This window comes from Sapajus apella, unplaced genomic scaffold (genome assembly GCF_009761245.1).
Source record: "Sapajus apella isolate SASKATOON/1434 unplaced genomic scaffold, GSC_monkey_1.0 scaffold79, whole genome shotgun sequence".
Lineage (NCBI taxonomy): Eukaryota > Metazoa > Chordata > Mammalia > Primates > Cebidae > Sapajus > Sapajus apella.
In genome coordinates, this window is record NW_022437019.1 from 2,634,436 (window position 1) to 2,656,924 (window position 22,489).

Here is a 22,489-nt window from a genome sequence, read left to right on the forward strand (position 1 = left end):
CTCCCTTCCCTCCCTCCCTCCCTCCCTCCCTCCTTCTTCCTTTCTCCCTTTCCCCTTTTTCCTCTTTCCCCTTTCCTTCCTTCCCTCCCTCCCTCCCTCCCTCCCTCCCTCCCTCCCTCCCTCCTTCCTTCCTTCCTTCCTTCCTTCCTTCCTTCCTTCCCTCTTTTCAGGACAAGTAGAAGAGGTAACCCCTTAGCTTCTGGTAAGTTAGGAGAACAAACCAAAAGAAATATTTTCACCTTGGTTTTGAGTTTTTGATTGTTTACTTTTTAACTGGACTTTGGGAAGTAGAAAAATCTCAGTAATTTTTAAATTAAAGATTCAATAGTAACATATTGAATATTTGCAAAATATGGACAATAATTTGTCAATCACCCAACAGATATTTATTGAGTATATAGTAAGTGCAGGGCACTCTTGGATGCTGAGGATACTGAAAGGGAGAAGGGGAACAAATTTGGATGGGCAGGACTATCTAAGGGATGATACTTGAGCCTTGTGAATGACCAGATCAGCCATGGAAAGATAGGGGGAAAGATCCTGGGCAGATGGAAGAGGAAGTACAAAGCTGTCATAGGAAAGAGTTTGGGTGTTTCCAAAGAACGCAGAGAAGTATCACAGAGTTGGGAGAGAAAAGGAGAATAGAAAGAGCCTCTGGCCAAATCACACTAGCCACAATAAGCGATCTGGGTTTTGTTATAAGATCAATGAAAAAATATTTTATTAAACATGCTGGTTTGGCCTGATTATTAGGTATGAGAACCTTGCCCTATACTCTGTATCTTCATTGGTAATACCCAGAAACTTCAAAGACCAAAAGAGGCAAGTATTTTTTCTTCATTCATCATCCATCCATCCATTAATCATCTGTGTTTTTTGATGTGCCAGGCATGGTGCTTACTAGGTAACAAAGATACAAAGATCAATAAGAAAGTTTCTGCCCTCAAGGAATCATCTATTGAAGTTCTTGCAGTGTGAAAGAGGTTTGGTAGATGCATAAATGATTATGCTGTTGCATTGCATTACCTTGCTGTATTTCTCTAGGAGCTATTATTCATAATGGGACTGTGTCTTTGGATGGAAAAACCACTGCCGTACTTTGATTACTGACTACATAAAATGCATGATTTTACCACATTCAAAAGCATGTTAGGCATAATTGCTTGGATCTTAAATTTGTATGAAGTGCAACAACCAGGGTAATAAGAATTCAAGGCTGACACACCAAACTTAGTTCCTCTGTCACCCATAAGACCTAATCTTGCTTAAGGGTGCATCCCATACTTGAATGATTGTCCTACTATGTAGTTGTAAAAGCTTTGGAAATTATTTTCTTCTTTATTTCATTAAGCAATGTTCTTTCTCCCTCTAACCCTTTCTTGAAATGCCTCTTATAAAAAAAAAAACTTTTTGTTTATTTCCTGTGGCAATGGAAAAAAAGAAAATACTAGCAACGAAGCATATGCTAAGGTAATTTAAGAGTTGCGATAAGCCAAAATAAAAAGATAAACAGCCCCCAGAAACTCACAAAGTTAAAGAGGTTGTTCCTTTTTAAAGAAGTCTAATTGGACACGGCAGGGGTCTCAATCCATGCGCCTAGTTGTTTTATGAGAGGAATTTTCTGCTGCAGTGTAGGAAGTTAAAGTCTGCTCAACTTGTCTGAAGTTGATTTGCCCACATCTGTCATCCAACCTTGAACTCGTATGACCAATTTTGGAGGAAGTAAGACCATGGAAATATTCATATATAAACCCGAAACATGAAGGATGTGTATTATTTTTATGACCTACCAACTCTTTGGCCTGAATAGCTACAGAGGAGTTACCATCCCATCTGAAATTTCCCTTGTTTATCACAGACAGGGATTTCCGAGCAGCCCAAAACCAGTTACTTACAGGAGGTGCCGATGAAGAGTAAAAAGATCATAAGACAAGAAGAAACCCAGCCAACCACATCGCTGCCAGCAAAATCTCAGAGTTAATGTCAGTCCTAATGAGTTCCTCGGGACAAAGGTTCTGAGTTCTGTGGGGAAGAGTACTGATTCCACTGCTCATGTGGGATGTTACTACTATTAATAATAAACAATCATGGTAACTTGCATGTCCACTTCTCATTGTGCAATGGAGAGGCATTTTCTTTTCCACACGTTATCTTGAAGTATAATTATCTCTGTGTTATAAATGGTGAAACTAAAACACAGAGAAGTTAATTAAAGAACTTGCCCATGGTAACAACAGTCCAAATGGGGATGGGAATAAGACAGAGACTTCGGAGCTCTGAAGAGAGGGCTTTTGCAGAAGGGTAATAGAGGCAAAATGGGGGCATGGTCTTCCAACTTTTCCCCAAGCCTATGAAGAACATACTTCTCAAGCCACTTTGCTAAGCTTGACCTCTGAAACTTACATAGTTTTGAAAATGGAAACACTCCTGTCCCTAAGCAGCTGCACCATGGATTCTGGATAGCAGATATGATGCCGTTCTGTGTAAGCTCTCCCCTCATGATCTGTGCTTTGGTATACACGTTGACAATGAAGAGTGCTACATTTTTGGTTCTTCATCCAAGAAAGGAAAACTACTCCTCTGCCAAGAGGCCCTGTCAAAGTTTGGTTGCATTGTAACATGGGAATGTTTCTTAGAAGACTGACCTAATTTGATTCAGGTTGTGCAAAACATACTACTCTAGACCTGCATACGAATTGGGCACACATCTTCCATGTGTTTATAAAGAACTGTATTGAGACTTATAAGAACCTATGTGCTATAGATCATCTATTCTGGAAAATATTTTTTCATGTTTAATTTTCCTAGAATTAGAAGCTTTATGAATAATGTGTACATTTAATGTAGCATTTCTATTTTTTTCTCGTGGAATGTTGTAATTCAGTCCATAATGTGCTTAAAATGCCATATTACAATCAAGAATATGTTATATCACAAACTCCTTTCAAGAACTGGTGGCATCTGACAACAGAATACAATAAAATAGAAATAGAGTTTGCTTAGCATAGGAAATTTCACTTTGTAAAAGTTGGAATAATTTCCAAAGCAAGCTAGAACTCAATCAAGTCCAGGAAGTGTCTGGGTTATTCTGGAAAAAGGGATCTCATGCTGATCCTGTGCTGTGAGGAAGTGGGCAAGACAGGGCTAGCAGGGCCAGCGGTGTCTCAGAACTCATCAGTGTCAGACACAATGCCTGAAGGAAGCCAAGGACTTGGCTCAGATGTGATAATAGATCTTCAAACCCAGGCAATACCCAGCGCCTGTGACATGGTGAACACATGATCGTTGTTTAATCAAAATATGCTGACAGTCCACAGCTTCTGAGTACCAACCTCAGAACCAGCAGTGAGGTGATCTCCCATGCCAAACATAAAAACAGTAACAAAAACTTGAATTCTGCTTCTAACTCCCTTAGCACTAACGTTAGCGGGTCAGCATAAGCCCCAGCTATGTAATAAGGATATTTGGTCCAGGATCCCTAAAACTCACCTGACTTAAGCTTTCCTTCCTCCTAATTGTATGCGGTTGTCAAGAAGTTCAGCTAGGAAAGCACAGAAATGAAGGGTAATTATACTCGCTCGGGAGGCTGAGGCAGGAGAATCACTTGAACTGTGGAGGCGGAGGCTGCAGTGAGTGGAGATTTTGCCACTGCACTCCAGCCTGGGTGACAGAGCGAGATTCCATCTCAAACAAAAAAACAAAAACAAAAACAAAAAAGAGTAACTGTACAAAGGAACTAAAGAATTTGTCTATTAGCAGTTATAATTGGTAAATAAATTCATCATTGGGAATAGAGGTTAGAGGTACCTATCTATCTATATATCTTCATTTAACACAAAATAAGTAAACAATCCATTTTTTAATCCATGTGCCTAGCAGGCAAAGTCCTACAAAACATAGAGTACATTAAAAAAAAAATAAAAAGAGACCTTGATAGTGGAAAGTTTGAGATCATTAGACTAAATATGGCTCATTGAGAAGTTGCTTGAAATTTTATCCCACAAATGGATTATCTGTTAAATAAAGATAATAATACCCTCTAGATCTTCCTCACCAGTTGGTTGTGGTGGGAATTTAAATAGGTAATGCACATGATAGCGTTTTCTAAAAGTAAAGATGATATGCCAACATGGAGATGGAGATTACTGTTAATGACATTAGCAGTGGTAACATCATCATCATCATCATCGAGGTCAACAAGCTAGATAACTGGGATTGAAGGTTCAAATGCTACAAAGGCCATGCAAACCACATACATGAGTAAATTAAAAGATCATACCTGATCTAAAATGGGCAGTCTCTACTTGACTCCAGTGATTTGTGGCCATGATGTAATGCAGGTGGGTATTACTAGGTATGTTATTATTTCAGGAAGGATAGAATCATGAATGTTTATGCACATCTCTTGGTTTTTCAACATTGTCACCTAAATAAAGCATAAGTTTAAAAATAATGCCAAGCAGGACAAATCAAATTGGTTTGCAAGCTCCTTTCACCAAGGGTCAGATGTCTGCAACCTAAAATAAAGAACATCATCTTGCTCCTTGAAATAGAAAATGTTATACAAACATAAGTGATGATGATGATGATTTAATATCATTCTCATCACCAATCCAGAAAGGGGCAACAGCTTTCGTTTCCTCTCTTTGGGAGGAAAAAGTTGTTTCTGTGTGTTTTTAAAAAGAGGCGACAGACACCGCAACTCAGCACATCATTGGAAGTGGAATAATGTGTTGTGCCTAGTTCTTGTTTTTTTCCTAGAATCGTGATATTTGAAAGTTGGAAAAGAACTTTCAAAACATCTGACTCAAAGCCTCCCAAAACTGCAAAAGACAAAACAGAGGGTCCAAGAGGAGAAGGGACTGCCCAGGGGACACTGGGAGTTTTGGGTAGCATTAAGACTCAGATGGATTCTCCGGCTGCCACCATACCCAGGGCCATTTCTTTCTTCACCATGATTTCCTTTCTTTGTTTCACAGATTCTTTTTATCTTCTGAACCCTTTCAGCAATTTGAGATCAATAAAGAGCGGCAGAAAAGGCAAAGTCTGCCCAGTGTAATATGACTTTTTCCCCTCCCTGTAAATTATTTTCACAACAGATCCTCCGTCTCTTATATTCTAACCGGTTTTCAGTCTTCACGAGAAGGTGCATAGGTTAGCAAAAGAAATCAGAAACCCAGCATCCTAATGTCTTAAACAGGTGGTGTCCCAGCCTATCTCTTTTCATCTTTAAAAGCAAATTGCTTGAACTGAGCTGTAAGACCACAATAAGGACCCAGAGAGAAACAGGGAGAGTCACAAACTGGTAGAGATCACTGCTCCTTCAGGAACAAAATCACTGATAGGAATGTATCAAAGACAGTGGTTACTACAGAAAGAGAGACATGTAAAGCAATATTCTAAGCAGACGGAGTGAAAGGGGGGTGGGTAATGGTCAGGCTCTCCAGGGAGATGCAAAAGGTCGTTGAGATGAAAATAACCTTGGGAACTGGGAATGAGTGCTCCATTACCACAGACAGGAAGAAAACACAGTATTCGATCAGATGGAACAGATTGAAATGCAATCCTAGTCAAGTGTGAATGCCATGGATTGCATCGTGGAATTATTCGGGGAGCTGGCATGCAGGAAGATAGTCCTGTCCCATAGCCCTCAGTCTACAGTGGACATCAATGCAATTCAAAAGCAGACGTTTGCAAGGTTATAACTTATGCAAAAGCATCTTTGCAAATTCAAAGTGAAGGTGAGGGGTGGGGAGTCGTGATACAGATAAATCTGGGGATCTTTCTCTATAGGAAAACAGACTATTCTGCTGAGGTGTTAAAAAGGCTCTCTATCATCGTTTTGGTTTTTTAAAGCAAAGGGATGTAAAGTCTGCCTTTGGAGTGGAAGAGAGAAAAGAAGAACGATTGATCATTGCATTTTATTGTTAGCTTCCCATGCTTGAGTGTTCACTGATAGAATCGGTTCAACTCCAAGATGCTGTCTTAGAAACAATTATTGTTTTCCACTAAATATAACTCTAGCAGAAAACATTAATTTAAGTGATAACCACCTAAATGCTTCAGTATCAAGAATGCATGTGCCCTCTCATTGTTGGCTTTACAAGCACCAGAAAGGAATAAGGATAATAAGCAACAGAAATCATAAAACAAAAGATCTGATGGAAAGTGACAAAAGAGAGAGCTGGTATTGGCCCCGGGGAAATCAAAGGAAAGAACTGTGCCAGAATTTTAAAGCATCGCACAAAACAGTTTTTCTATGTTTAACTAGTTTATTCAGATTCTAGGGTTTAAATATTAACTACATTGGTTTGCTCTGTTTGCTTCTGGCTTTCTTTGCCATTCATGTTGCTCTATGCCATCATCCAGAAATGCCTTCTTCATTCTGTCTCTCCTACTGCAGACAGAGGGAGCCAGCCTGTGAGCCAGGGTCTGCCTCCACTATTTTCTTGGACCATTCTTTGGATAACGCAAATGCCCTCTGCATACCTTTCCCCCACCCTTTGACTGCATGCACTATTTGTTAGTTCACCTAACATTTATTGAGCATCTGCTATGTGCCAGACTCAGTGCTAGCTAAACTCATAGAATGAAATGAGACACAAGGGAAATAGGGTTCTTGCTTTCGACGAACTTAAATCTAATGGTGAATGCAGTCAAGGAGCATAGTGGATTCAATAACAGAGAAGACATGGGGAGCTATTTCTAGTAGCTCTATCCTGCCGAGTATTCAATTGGATTCTGTTGGGGGCTGAATTGTGTTTCCCCAAGAGATATGAAGTCCTAACTCCTGATAGCTGGGAATGTGACCTAATTTGGATTTTGTAAGGTTATTTGCAGACTTCATTCAAATAAATTTATCCTCAATTATCGCAAGCCCTAAATTCAGTGATTCGTATCCCTATAAAGAGAGAAAGTTGGACACCGACAGACACACACAGGAAGAAGGCCATTAGAAGGTGGAGGTAAGGATCGGAGTTATGCTACCACAACCAAAGAATGCCAGGGGCTGCTGGCAGCAACCACAAGCTAGCAGAGGCAAGGAAGGACTCTTCCCTAGGGCATTTGGAGGGAGCATGGTTTGGAACTCGTAGCTTCTAGAACTGTGACAGAATAATATTCAGTTGTTTTCAGCCACCTAGTTTGTGGTACTTTCTTATGGCAGCTCCAGCACACTAATCCATATGCTAAGCTCATGCCTGCCTCAGGCTCAGTTCCTAGATTGTAGCTGTGCCCCACAAAAACACTTATTAATGGAAGCAACTATTTCCAGGCAACATCAACTTGGGATAGCAGCTACTACACAAATGAAGAAAGAACTATTCTTTTGGAACCACATCTCTCTGTCCTTTCCAAGGAAAACAGCAGATTAGACAAACACAATTCTTTTCTCAACATTTCTGTTCTTTCTAAATGTGATCAAGCTCACACCCATAATCACAGATGGTCTCAGATCTAAAAACATTACAGTGACCTGCAGTCAACAGGCCCAAATCCAAAGGACTCAGTGGGGGCCCCTGCCATCTTTTTATTGTGCCAGTTTAACGTTGTCCTTCTAAAGCTAGATCAATAAGGATCTAGCTCGAGCTTATCTCTACTTGCACCATCTGCTAAAGGACACAAAAAGACCAAAGACCTTTGTCTTTAAGTGGTGACAATTTAATGTTGACACAAGTGACTTGTATGCATGAAACACCAAGAGAATACTACAAATCAGAATGCAATGAGGTGCTAAATTGAATAAGGCAGACTATAAGGCTGGTCTGTAATTCTGAAAAAGGAAAGCTCTAGTTGGGCTGAGTTGGTTGGGAAAGCTCTGGGGAAATGATGGTACCTGTGCTTAGATGGATACAGGGTCAGAAATGAGGAGGAACAGTAGTCATGGTATCTTCTCTGTTCTCATGCCATCCTGAGCTGTGTTGGGATAAAGAGCTAAAGCCCCAGCAACTCCACAGGGTTCCCAAATCAACAGAGGCAGATACAGACAAATCTGTGGGTTTGACACAAATACTCCAAATGTCTAACTATTCTGGTTCACAGCACCTGATGTCATTCCAAACACACCGGCCCTGATCAATACATATTTGTTGAGTAAAATATATTTGAGAAAATTAAACGGCTACCATTTTGGGGTTTTAACATTGTATTAAGTGTTTTGCATGCCCAATCTCCTGTAAATGTTTTCTTTTCATCAGAAGAAAAAAATGCACACACTTTAAAGAATTAAATTGTCCTACAACGATCGGTTCAAAAATAGCAAACTTCTTCTATCTCTGCCAATTTCTTCCTTCCCAACAGTAACCACATTTACCTTTTTTTAGCTGATTATTTTGGTATTTATCTCCAGTTCTATAAATAACATGCTTTGCTGCTATTTCTTGCATTTTCTATTTTATTTCGTTAGCTCTTGCATTATCTAGTAACTTCTTACTGCAAAAGATACAGGTCTTGGCTTTTCCCTCTACCTGCCCAGCCTTCGTATCTTCTCATTCTTCTGATTTAACAGCTAGGTCATTATTCAATGTGTGCATTAGTATGGCCATATAAATGCTCTTCAGAGCTGGGCCATGCGGTAAATGATGATTACATTTTATTTCTTGAATTTTTTTTTTCTAGAATTGTCTTTTTAAAATTCACTTAAATTTCTAAATACTTATCACTCTGGAGACTAATTTCTTTGGGTCAAGTTCTTGTACTGCTTAATAACTATGTATCCTACAGCAAGTTACTTAACATCACTGTCACAGTTTTCCCCCCTGTACAATAGGGATAATAATCCCAACTCACAGAATAATGGTGTCCATGTCCTCCAGCCAAAATGCCACCAGGCAGGAGCACACAGTGGCCAAACACAGTTAACTCATTGCAAGGAGGGAGAAGACACACAAGAGGAGCCAGAATGATGCCTCAGTAAGAGCGTTAGGAAGGGCTCGTGGGCTGGGTGAGGTGACTCACACCTGTAATCCCAGCCCTTGGGGAGGCCAAGGCAGGTGGATCACCTGAGGTCAGGAGTTTTCGACCAGCCTGTCCAATATGGTTAAACTCTGTCTCTACTAAGAAACACAAAAATTAGCTGGGTGTGGTAGTATACACCTGTAATCTCAGCTACTCGTGAGGCTAAGGCAGGAGAATTTGCTGGAGCCAGGGAGATGGAGGCTGCAGTGAGCCGAGATCACACCACTGCACTCCAGCCTGGTCAATAGTGAGAGACTCTGTCTCAAAAAAAGAAAAAAAACAAAACAGTAGTCATTCATTTTAGCCTAGAGAGGGGGATGTTTTGTATTTTTGTCATTTGGACAGTGACTTTGGTTTTGTCTGTATTGAGGCGAAATCATGGTGTGGTCTTCTTGTCACCTTATTTCATGTCACCCCTTGTGCTGGTGTTCTGTAAGATTGTTTGTGTTCAGTGGGAGAACACTACAACCGAGCTGTGAGAGATAAGCCAGCTCCTAATGCACCTAAGCCTAGATGTTAGTGTCAGGTCTGTTCCCAGAATCAAGAGCTGCTTTCCTCTTTCTCATTGGTGAGGATTCAATGAATCACCATTTGTAAAAATTTAGAATGATGGCTGCCACAGAATAAGCCTTTAAACAGCATTTGTTGCATGACACCAAAAGCATAGACAACAAAGGTAAAAATAGATATGTTGGACCACACCAAGATTAAAAACTTTTACACATCAAAGGACACCATCAAAGAATGAAAAGACAACCTATGGAATAGGATAAAATATTTGCAAATCACATATCTGATAAGCAATTGATATCCAGAATATATAAAGAACTCCTACAACTCAACAATATCAACAAAAAACAAATGATCTGATTAAAAATTACGGAAAAAGACTTGAATAGACATTTCTTCAAAGAAGGTATAATAACAGGCAACAAGCATATGAAAAGAACTGAGCATTAGAGAAATGCAAATAAAAACCATGAAGAAATACCACTTCACACCAATAGGATAGCTAGTATCAAAAACTCAGAAAGTAACAAGTGTTAGAGAGGATGTAGAGAGATTGGAGCCTTTGTGTACTGCTGCTGGTGGAATGTACAATGATGCAGACACTGTACAAAACAGCACAAATCTTTAAAATAGTTAAATCTTTAAAAAAATTTAAAAAATTAAGTATAGGGCTGGGTGCGACAGCTCACACCTGTAATCCCAGCACTTTGGGAAGCCGAGGTGGATGGATCATGAGGTCAGGAGTTCGAGATCAGTCTGACCAACACGGTGAAACACCATCTCTACTAAAAATACAAAAAGTAGCTGGGCTTTGTGATGCATGCCCGTAATCCCAGCTACTCAGGAGGCTGAGGCAGGAGAATAGCTTGAACCCGGAAGGCAGAGGCTGCAGTGAGCCAAGATCGCCCCACTGTGCTCCAGCCTGGGCGACGGAGCGAGACTCCACCTCAAAAAAAAAAGTAAATATAGAATTACTGTATGATTTTGTGATTCCACTTTTGGTTATACATCCAGAAGAGGTCAAAGCAGGTGCTCAAACAATTATTTGTACACCAATATTCATAGCAGCATTATTCACGATAGACAAGAGGTGGAAACCACCCAAGTGTCAATTGATGGAGGAGTGAATACACAAAATGTGGTATGTAGAGAAAATTAAATATTTTTGAGCTTTAAAAGGAAGAAAATTCTTGCTGCAGAATTACATGCTACAACATGGATGAAAATTGAAGACTTATGCTAAGTAAAATAAATCCATCACAAAAGGACCAATACTGTGTGATTCCATTAATATGAGATACCTAGACACAAATTCATAGAGACAGAAATAAAATAGTGGTTGCCAGGGGCGGAGAGAAAGTGAGTTAGTGTTTAATGGGTATAGAGCTTCTGTTGAGGAAGATGAAGATGTTTTGGAGATGGATGGTAGTGATGATTGCATAACAATGTGAACATACTTAATGCCATAGAACTATACACTTAAATATAGTATAAATTGTAAATTTCATGTTATATATATTTGCCCACAATAGAACATTGTTGGTTAAATTAGAAAGCAAGTACTCTCAAACCCAATCATTTCTTCGGTTGTCCAAGCCTCTTTTAAAGGTATTTAGATGCATCAGAACGTTATTTAAATATTTATAACAGCTTTAGGACTTGTAGACACTTATTACTGTTTTACAGATAAAAATACCGAGATATAGATTCAGTAAGTTGCTCAAGATTATAGCGTTAGAAAGTGGCTGAGCTATGATCTGAATCTATGTAGTATGGACGTAAAGTCCACACTCTTAAGAACACAGTCACTCTTCATTATTATTTTGCAGATAGGTCTAAGAGATGTACGCAGGGCTGGTGCTATAATTTCTGTTGAAACTGCCCACTGGTAAAATAATTAAGTCCTTTGATCCAACCCAAGAATCGAAACATCTCTAACATGGGACAGGGGACACTTTTAAAAATGACTATTGAATATTATACAGGAAGCTAGTTAGAATGAAATGTACTCTTTAAGGCAATTTGGGAGAAGCTGAAGTTCTGGGTAAAAATTGCTAGGGCAGGAAACTGTTAAGATATCACTTATAGTTCCCAATCTCTGGGCTTGCCTAGGACATCTTTTTGTATGTACCAAGAAGCCAGGGACAGAAATGGAGAGGTAGAATGTACACAATGCCTATCGACCCTGAGATTTTTGTCAATATCAAGATTATTTGCTGAGAAAGAGCAGTTCTCTGCCGTCTGTCACTTCCGTGCTGTGCATCTCTGAAGGAATTACCTGTCCATCTTGATTGTGTGCTCATTTGCACGATGGTGCAGAAGAGTAGTCTCACTCTAATTGGGCTGGAAATTGCTGGACCTACCAACTACACATGTACGTGTGTGTATGTGTGTGTGTGTGTGCACATGTGCAGTGTTTGTGTATTTCAAGAAGGCACAAAGGAAAAGAAGGAAAGGTCTGATCTCTATTTGCTACATTGCTAGGCAAGTTAACAATGTCGAGAGTCCTGAGGACTATTTGTTCTCAGGATTACTCATTATTGGGGTGGGAGACCTTGTTTAGGAAGGTGAGGGTCTTCGGGCACCCAGGTTTGTGTTGGTGGAGCTGTACTTTCTTTCCTTGATAAGACTGCCATCAACGTTTTCAGCCAAGTGTTACAGCATCCCAAATCCATTCTTCTCAACTTCTGCCTGTAAGCTATAAGGATCTGCTTTGCATGACTGTGTAGGCCTTAGTTTTGATAATGTCCCAGATAGTGGGGTGAAATCCACACTGTACAGAGAAGGAGTTGGGAGCCTCTAACATTGGGACAGCTTGGTCCAGCCAGATACAAGAAGCTTACAGACACAGAATACTGGAACAAGAAGGAAGCTTGGAGGCCTTTCAAGCCAATGCTCATTCTAGTCAGATAAGGAAACTTAGGTCCATGATGGTTTGGCTGTGTTCTTACTCAAAGTCTCATCTTGAATGGTAATCCCCATAATCCCCACATGTCAAGGGTGGTACCAGGTGGATGTAATTGAATCATGGGGGCAGTTTTTCCTGTGCTGTTCTCATGATAGTGAGTAAGTCTCACAAGATCTGATGGTTTTATAGGCATCTGCCATTACCCCTGTTTGCATTTCTTCCTGACACTTGTCGAAGAAGGTGCCTTTCTTCCCCTTTGTTTTCTGCCACGATTGTAAGTTTCCTCAGGGCTTCCCAGCCATGCAGAACTATGAGTCAATTAAACCTCTTTCCTTTATAAATTACCAGTGTGAGTGTTTCTTCATAGTGGTGTGAGAACAGACTAATACAATGATTGGATGAATTGACAAAAATCATGATGTGAATCACGAGCAGTGTGTAGAAAACCCAAGTTTTCCAATTTTCACTTTAGAACTTTCCCACTACATTAAAGCTTCCAAGACTTGCCAGAGCACAGGCTTCACCTGAAGGGAACGGTAAACACAGAGTTCCTTAGCCCCTCCTGAGCTTAGGGAATCACAATCTCCAGGAGAAGTGTCTGGGGCTATGTGTGCTTGCCAAACAGTGGGTGTAAAGGGTATTTAGTTTTAAGAAATCTTTAAAAAAATTGTAACCCATGCCCTTTAATACAATGCTTTCACTGTTGTCTGTCTCAATCAGCCATACAAATATTCTGAGGTTAACATTTAATAGACGAGTGAGGAGAAAAGTCTCTGCAACTGGGAAGGTTAAGGTGGAAGCTGGAATCCTTCACCTTCCAGATTTGTGACTTTGGTGCATTACTTAACCTCTTTGTGCCACAGTTTTGTCATTTATAAAATGGGTATGATGATAATTCTTAATGCATTGGGAGGTGGCGGGAACTAAATACAAGCACACGAAGAAAGTCATATAAAGTGCTTAGTATACTAATGAGTGCTAAGGGAGAAAAAGGGCCATGAGCTGAGCACCAAGTCCTGTGTGGCTCTGCATTCAGGCAAGAGGGATGGCTGTTTCTGTGACCTCCACAGAAAAGATAACATGCTGGACTTAGCCTGAGCTACTCAGTGGCCTGAGAACCTGTCCAGAGGAGAGGCAGCTGGAATCAAACCTGTGCCTGGACGCCAGAATGGAGCTGCAGGTAGCTCTGAATGCTTAAACCAGACATCCCAGGGACCTGGAGAAGAACCTGGAGTCCAAGTGGCTCATGCGCAGAACAAATCCATCTTGGGAAAGTGAATGATGTTTGCATTTGATATCCTGACCCCAGAATTAAGACTGAAAAACAAAGGTGATTACTACAGATATTCATTCATTCATTAACTTTATAAATACGTATTGAATGTCTACTATGAATTTGTCACCAGGGAAACTGTAGTGGAGACCCCTGAAGAGTGGAGTGAAGCTGGGAGGAGGAAGAAAAGCTGATAAAGAGCACAATAAGAAGTTAAAATGCAGAACACCAGGAGAAGTGGGATAAACAACCACAAGATGTACAATGACTTTTATAAAAAAAGAGCAAGATAGTATTAGAAGCACCATACAATCATCAGTGTGTGCATAACAACTGCTGAGAGGTATTCAGGGAATCCTAAATTAAATTAAATTACAATGGGCATAATCTGCTTAGGAAGGCAAGAAAATTTACAACATCTCAGTGAAAAATTTCTTTCTAAAACCTAAGATATATAAGCGGAAGAAGTTTCATTAGGTTAAAAATATCGACTTCTCCCTCATCCCAAATCTGACCCCATGGATGGATATTAGGGGCCAGATGAGTGAGGCCGCCTTGAAGTTTTCACAAGAGGATATTAATTCTAACCTTTATGTGGCTGTCAAGACAAATTTGTAACACAGAACATCTGCTTTTCAGGTTCTGGACAATAACTTTAACCTCAAAGTCTGCTAGTTCTCATAAAAATTCAGTTATGAGCAATGATATTTAAGGTCTGTTGCCTATAGGACATGCAATTTACATGGTCCTTTAGTAGAACTGAGGTTTGTCTATCGATCAAGTCAAGTTTTGCCCTTGGACTGTGCAAATATTGGATATTTGTAGAATTGTTGTTACACAGAAAGTGTGCTGTATGTCTTATTTAAAGGGAGGTTACAAGGAATTTTGACAGGAAATTAGCATATGTATTATATGATGTTACTGAGAATCCAGTCATCTGGATACACACATGTGCTCTTTTATGACAAAATTCTTTCTGGCCTCATTGTGAGGACTCACAGAATTTTCCTGAAATGACTGACTTGCTTTTATCTCATGAGGTGTTACGCATCTTGTTCTTTCTATGTTTCCCTTTTCGCTTTGGTTGCTAGGAAGCTTAAAATCAAGCTCTCTATTTTAAATAATGGAAGAGGACTTTATATATTTGAGCATATATATATGCTTGCCCTCCTAAATTTTTCCTTTACCTTTATTGTACTAACTATTTATAGCTAAAAAAAATTTTTTTTTAACAATTGTTGGCTGGGCGTGGTGGCTCACACCTATAATCCTAACACTTTGGGAGGCTGAGGCAAGTGGGTCATTTGAGGTCAGGAGTTCGAGACCAGCCTGGCCAACATGGTTTAAACCTGTCTCTACTAAAAACACAAAAATCAGCCAGGTGTGGTTGTGTGCACCTGTAATCCCAGCTACTAAGGAGGCTGAGGCATAAGAATCATCTGAACTTGGGAGGCGGAGGTTGCAGTGAGCCAAGATCATGCCACTATACTCCAGCCTGGACCAGTAAGACTCTGTCTCAAAAACAATAAAATAAAAAATTAACAATTGTTATAAGCTGTTACATATTGTGAGAAAGGTGCAAAAAAGAAATGCATGAATGAATGAATGAAGCTTGCATGGTTTATGATGCCAGATAAATAAAACAGCACTTCTTATTGAATTAACATTTAATTATTAAATTATCCAGGCAACTTATTGATCCTAGGCAACCTCAAAGCCTGCTGACTTTGATATACTATTTTCATTTAGAATTAACTAAGGCATTGCTCTTTTAAAAAGGGTAAGGGCACCCTCTATGTGCTCAGTTACAGAGACTCTCTGACTGGGACAGTTCTTTTGCCACATAAGATCTACTGAAAGGGTCCTGGCCAGGGCATCCTGGTTACTACATTTCTTATGTATAGTTTGAAGCTACTAATGAGTGTTTGAAGCCCCTTTATTTACATTTTAAAGAAAACTAGAATTCAATGTTTCACAGGTAGAGGAAAGCCAGGGCTTTTAGAAGATAATGTGGTTGCCTGTGTATTTTCTGCATCATATGCTGACAGCAAACTGCAAGCCCTATTCTGATTTAGAAGGTAGTCTCATTCTTCCATCTGCAGGAGCCTCCATTATGCTGCTGCTGGGATCTAGATATTTTTTTTCCAGATGAGTTATTTCATAGGATTTGAAATTATGCTTCTGTGTATACAAGAAACATCTCTGGAGTAAGCTGCTCTGGCAGAAGGTCAGAACACAGAATGAGCCACTCGCTGGAGCTCAGCTATCTGAAAGAAAATGCTGAAGGGGGAGAGAAACACCTCTCCTGTAAACATCTTGCTAGCTGTACCTGGGTATCTACTTGATTGGCATAGATTGAGGGTTAGAGCAATTTGGCTCCAAAGGTGGCAAGGTTTTAGTACTGTCCACTAAAGAATGCACTACTGTCATAGAAAATAATGACACTTAAGCCATAAAGGTGAAGCTTTGTTGTTGCTTTGAGGAGTTTTTCATGTTGGGGAAAAACATTTTAGTTCCTGTAGTTTATGTCCCGTTAGTTTCTGAAGAACAGGTGCTCCTTGGGCAGGAATTGTGTGCTGTGACCCTCCTAATGATGGGCTTCACCAACATCAAATAATAACAGCAACTATAAGAAGAGAGCAGGAAATAATGTTTTACTGTCGTGTATGGGCTGATGTGTTAGAAGGTGTTTTATTTCCAACAAGAAATAAAAGAAAGAGACAAAGACCAAAGTGGTACCAGATTCTCAGTACACAGGTTCATCGCCAAGAGACGAACTTAAAAAATCCTGTGTAATTAACCAACGAGACAGAACACACACAAACAAATGGCAGCTTTGTTTGTGCTGTGACACCTCCTGAAAAATCCAGCCCCTTTCATCAAACTCAATTCAAAACACTCAGACACAGCTCTGCACTTTGCATCTTCTGTGTCAAACTCTATTTTCAATCCTTTACGTCAAATTTAAATTCATGGCAACTGCATTCAGATCTTGATAGAATCCCCAATTTACCCTGGACCCTAAATCCATTCCACAAGAAACACACACACACACACACACACACACACACACACACACACACACACAGACGTGAGCACACACATACTCAAACTCGATTTGCTCTCATTTTAGCTAAGCCAGAGACCAGAATTTCGAATGACTGCCTGTTGCCCAAAGCTTTAACAAACTCTCGATGATAAGTACCTGCTGAAAACAAGTGTATTGCACAATTGGGTCTTCACCCCCTCAGTTGAAGAAATCGTATCAGCACAGCTCTTGTTTGGCATAAAAATGAACCCTTAAATTTTCTGTGGCATTTTCTCCTGTTACTGAAGCTTAAATCGCTGTCAGTCTTAAGAGAGCCGAACAAATTGGTGTGAGCGATGAGAAATGGCTAATTTCTACTCTGAACACACAGATCTGTTGTGTCCACCAACATGAGGACTTGATTAGGCATAAAGCTCACATAAATACCCTATCAACAAGTTTCAATCTGATACACCATCCAAAAGAAAGGAAATCACTCACTGCATTATTGCTGAGAAAACATTCCAGATGGCCTCAAGATATTAACTGACCTCTCGTATGGAAATCATTGTTGCCTGAGTATCCATATATGCATAAAAGGATATAGTTTTTAAAAGCTAATTTTATCTCTAATAATTGTCTGTTTTTAAAAAGCTATCAGCAGGTGCATCTCATTTCAAAAGCCTCTTGTCCTTCATAATACAATATTCATCACGATTACATAGTATGAAATAAAAAGCAGCAAAACATAAGGGAAGGTAGTTCAATTAAATGCAACATAATCTGCAGCAAAAAAGGGCTCTGTAGCTAAAATCAGGTTCTGATGAAAGTGAAAAGGGAATATATTTCCACATATTTTTAATTATATAGAATTTCCTCAAACATGATTTTTCATAATATATTCCATTAAGTTAACATCATATTTGAAGAAAGAGCATTTTCCGATTTCATTTTAAGCCTGATTTTGAGCAATTACAGTGTCATTGTTCCGCGGTAGAAAGGTTGAATTCATTTACTGTGTGGTTATGCTAGTTATGATTGATGTCTCTTCTCCAAATGATAAACCAATCACCCCAATGATGTAATGTCATTTTAAGAGTGCCATAATCACATTTCTCTCAGACTAGAAGCTCTGATGAGTTCTAATAAAGATTTATGGTAGATTAAAGGCCTTCATAATATCAACAATGGATTGCTCATTTGATGAGAGATTTGATTAGGTAATTTTTTTTGAAAAAGAATATGAGTTTACTAAATATATCAGGCCTGGCTATGAAGAAGGGCATGGGCCATCCTAAGTAGCAGTCCATCATTTCATTTCCAGAATGATTCATCTGAAATGTATTTGGGAGGTCCTCTCCAATAGTAGAGGTTGGGGCCAGTGGTGGGTGGCATACACTCCTGGATGTAACCTAAACACAATTTCATCAAGGCCCACTCCCGGCACGGAAAGTTTTATATTGCTTTGGATGGAATACGCTAATGAACCTCATGAGTGGCCAATTCAGAAGATGACTCCCAAGCCTTTAGGTCAGGAGCAATTAATTTTTGCAAATGTCTCTCCTTGGGCCATGGATACTTAAGCCCTAGAAATTGCCGATTCCTATGTTCAGATGTTCATGTAAAACATAACACCAACAAGAGAAATCAAAATAAGGCATGATTATTGCTGGGCCTAGGGCAATTCCACCCAAGATTCAGAGACTGGGAGCTGAGAAGTGGCCACCAAATCTTCAAAAGTGGGAGAGGACCTTAGGCTCAGTCTCTGTTCTGTGAATGTGAAAACAAAAACAAGAACTATGGATTTAGAGGCAGTATTTACCATTGTACCACAGCATCAGCTTGTTAAATTCAAGTGAGGTCACAAGTAGAGGGTTACAGGAGAGGTCACCCCCAAACACTTCATACTTGGCAAGACATTCAGTATTGATGTCACGGGAACACATTTTAATTTCAAAATCATCTAAACAAGCAAGGAATAAGAAGTTAAAAGCCAAATTAAAAAAACAACAACAGGGGATCTGAGCTACACATAAATTGGGCATGTGAAGGTGTCCGGGGTCACTCAGCTGTGACCAGGACCATAGTAATACACAATTCAATATTCTACGTCTCTCTGCACTTCCCCTTTGAGATCAGCATGCCCACACACACAGCAATGGGCAAATGCCTTCCACTGAAGGAGGCCTAAACCCTGTTAAGATAAGCAAAACCTCTTCAGTAACTTCTACCTTCTACAAATGTATCTTGAAAATGCCATGCCAGAAAAGGACAACTGCATTTCACCTTGATGCTCCCCACGCCACCTTCCCCCAGCCCTTGTTTCAGCGTTGTCATTTTGTTGGAGAATCAAGAATGTCACTCACGAAACACCACACATTCAGACACCACAGAGTTTCCTTACCACTGCTGGAGGCTTGCTGGGGCCCTGAGCATGCTCTGAGCAGGTATGAATTGGGGGAGAATTCCTCATCAGGGTTGGTGTCCATGATTTGATGGGAGGTGTTGCTGTCTAGCAATGGCATCTGGCAGCTAACTGGTGGAGGATTATGGGAGCTAGGCAGCTGAGCAGATGGAAGGAGACTAGGCGAGGATGTAGGTGGAATGGGACGACCTGAGAAAGAGGACAGAGGGGTCAAAGGTCAGCAATGTGTGTCATGAGAGCATCCCAAGAAAGTTACATTGAAACCAGCTTACAATATAAATCTTAAAAAAAAAAATGAAATGCTCCAGATGTGCTTTTTTTTTAAAGAGTGGTTTGATGTTTCTCCAAAAGTCCAAGTTCATATTTTAGGTAGTTGCATATTTCAGAAAAAGGACATGAGTAGAAATATACATGTACACAGCTGAAATGGAATCCATCTAGAAACCATCCAGTTTCTTTTATCCCCTCTGCTCCAGTCCTAGTCTAAGTGCTCATTATCTCCCCCTAAGCTACCTCTTTGCTAGTCTCACTGCTTCCACTCTTCTCACATAACCCATCCACTTCCCATTGTCCCAATCCTTTCTCCACAGCAGCCAGAATGAAATTGTAAGGTGAGGAATCAGATTGTATCCCTCACCCACTTAGCGCTCTCCAATAACTGCCCATTGCTTGTAGAAAGAAACCCAACTTATGAAGACCTACCCGTCTTGAGTACTCTGGCCCACAGCTGCCTCTCCCACCTCACTCTCATAGTGACCTTTACAACTCTCCATGTGGCCCCTTATTCTCTAGCCAATGTGGTCATCTTTGTTTCTGTTGCTTGAACACACCAAGCCATTTCAGCTTCAGAGTCTTCCCACTTCCTGTCCCCTCTACGCTGGACACCACCCCCAGCCCCACCCCCCACAACCTTGCCAACATTCACAATCTCACTTCTTCTCTTCAATCAATCCTTCCATGTTTGTCTTCTTGAAATTTGCCCATCTACCTGCTCTAGGCTACTACTCTGCTTACCTTTCTTCATAGCCCTTACTACTCTTTGAATGTGGCATCTTGTTTATTTTATTCACCCCTGCATCTCCAGTGTCTTCCTAAAGAATAGCATCTGCTGAATGACTGAACAAAAATAAGGGACTCTAAAACCAGATTAATTAGTTTGAGACAGAAGCGGAAGAGTGATAGAAAGGTGATGCACTGGCATCCAAAAGAGTTGGCCAATGTCCCTGCTCTCCCCATCATGTGGTTCTGGGACACCATGGGGGGAATACTGACAAAGAAAAGCACAGAATCTCCAGCCTTGAGGAGGAGCAGCCAGTCTGGCAGAAGGTGCTCAGTAACATGGAGCTGCCTTTGGGTCCAGAAGCTGTCCTCCCACACAGAGGCTGCTGTGCCCTCTCTTTCACGTGGCAGGGAGCTCCTGGCAGCCAAAGTGCTGGGCAAGGACAATCGCCACCTATACTTTGGCCTGCTTTATCCTTCCAGCTTGGGGTCTTTGCAGTTGCTTGCCTGCTGGTTTGCTCATTTAGGAAGTTCAGGAAAATGAGCCAAGAGAAGCAGCCCATGGACTATCTCCTAAACCTGGGGGTGTGGAAGGAAGGAACATTGAGAAAGCAAACTTGAAAACTGGGTGAGTGTTGCAACTCAGATATAAGTACCTGAGCCAGAATAAATGGGTGTTCCTGTTTTCACATGTACTCCTAATGTAGAGACATCACAGACGCCTCAAATGATTGTCAATTTTTAATTGTCACTTTTATAATTGTATTTTCTGATTCATTATTTGATGCATTTAATGCTATTTGTGGGTTCATCTGGTTCAATAAACTATATGTGCACCTTGACAGACATTGAGGATACAAAAATAAGTAAGATACCACTCCTGCCCTCAGAGGGCTCACAGTCTAGTGGGAGACAGACAGGTAAATATGTCACTTGATAAAGACCTCATGACATGGTGCTCTAGGGTCAGAGAAAAGGGGCGCTGTTTCAGCCTGGCCAGGTAAGAGTGGGGATGCAGAGTTAAATAAGGATTCCTGGGAAAGTTGATGCCTGAGCAATCTTCCAGGAAGAAAGTGACTTCTGGTGAGAGAAAACAGGATGAACAGCTACAGAGGCATCAAACCATTAGCCCATTACCCTTTTGAGGATGGGATGGCAGACAAAGGAGATAAGATACCCTTAAAGCTTAAATGTTAGGGGCTCCTGCACAGTAACAGAACAAAAATGGAGACAAATAATTCCTGAAATTGATCAGTGGATAAATGGAGTTTGACTTGAAAAACTCCATTCATTCATGGCTGTTTGGGATTCATCTAAGGCATGACTTTCTTGATGGATGCTCTGGAAAGGTAGAATGAACACATCGGAGTTTCATCAGAGTCAGTGTTAATGTTTAATCAATACCTCCCACCAGGTCCCCTTCTAACAATAATAACTATCATTATCATTAATAATTGAACTGCTGATGTTTCTTACATAATAACTATCTGCTACTCACTGTGCTTGTTCCTTTGTATGTATTATCTCATTTAATTCTCAAAACAATCCCTTGAGGCTAGAATTATTATATATTCCCATAAAATGAAATAACACATTCCCATTTTATACATGAGGAAACTGAGGCACAGAGAGGTTAAACTGCACAGCTAGTTAAGCAGCAGAGGCCAGGATTCAAACTTGTGTCTAACTCTTTCAAAGTTCACCATCTAACCGCTCTAATGGTGCTTGCCCAAACAGCATGGTTAGAAAAAAAGGATGAAGTGATGCAAAAGAAGGAGAGTGACTTATGGGAGGTCATGTTTCCAGGTTCCCATCTCCCAATCCCAAGGTACTCTTCGGATTGCAAATTAGAAACATTTCTTTGAATAACCATTTACAGCAACGATCAACCGATAGAGTTCAAAGTTTTTCTTGTAATTTTCTTATAAAGTTCAAAGTGGCTCCTTCGTAGCAATGTTACCCTCTGCCTTCTTCAAGGCTCCTGAACTCAGAGGAATCCTGACCAAGACACTGTGAAGTCAGTGTTGACGTCCACTTAGCAGCGAGGTTCTGGTAGGACCAGATTTTAACTCACAATCAATAGGCTTTAAAGTTTGTGTTATTGAGGCATATCTGAAACTGCATATTGAAGAACAAGGATGGCTGGAAGCCAATTTTTAAATTCCTTTGAGTGACTGAGGTGGAACTGAAGTTCAAGTGCAATTTTCCAGGACCCTGATATGATAGTTGCTGTGAAATCATTCTTTATATGAACTTTTTGAAATTTTGTTCAGCATGAATTCATTTCATATAGTCCAGACTGAACTGCTTTTTAATTTATACAAATACAGACAATGGAAGAATAGTCATAACACAATGAAAGCATTAGGGTTACTACAGTGTATTGAGAAT

At 40.2% G+C, this 22,489-nt stretch overlaps 1 protein-coding gene across 10 annotated transcripts in view; it reads right to left on the reverse strand.

Annotated features, from left to right (window-relative positions):
* Nucleotides 1-22,489, reverse strand: part of TENM2 (teneurin transmembrane protein 2) — a 1,283,391-nt gene that overhangs the window by 369,257 nt on the left and 891,645 nt on the right. For 9 of the 10 annotated variants that reach the window (XM_032252759.1, XM_032252757.1, XM_032252755.1 and 6 more), the window contains one exon: nt 19,079-19,288. The exons of the other annotated variant lie outside the window; for it this stretch is intronic. In XM_032252759.1, coding sequence (XP_032108650.1) covers nt 19,079-19,288 — 210 coding nt within the window. The remainder of the gene's footprint in view (nt 1-19,078; nt 19,289-22,489) is intronic. 10 annotated transcript variants of the gene reach the window in all.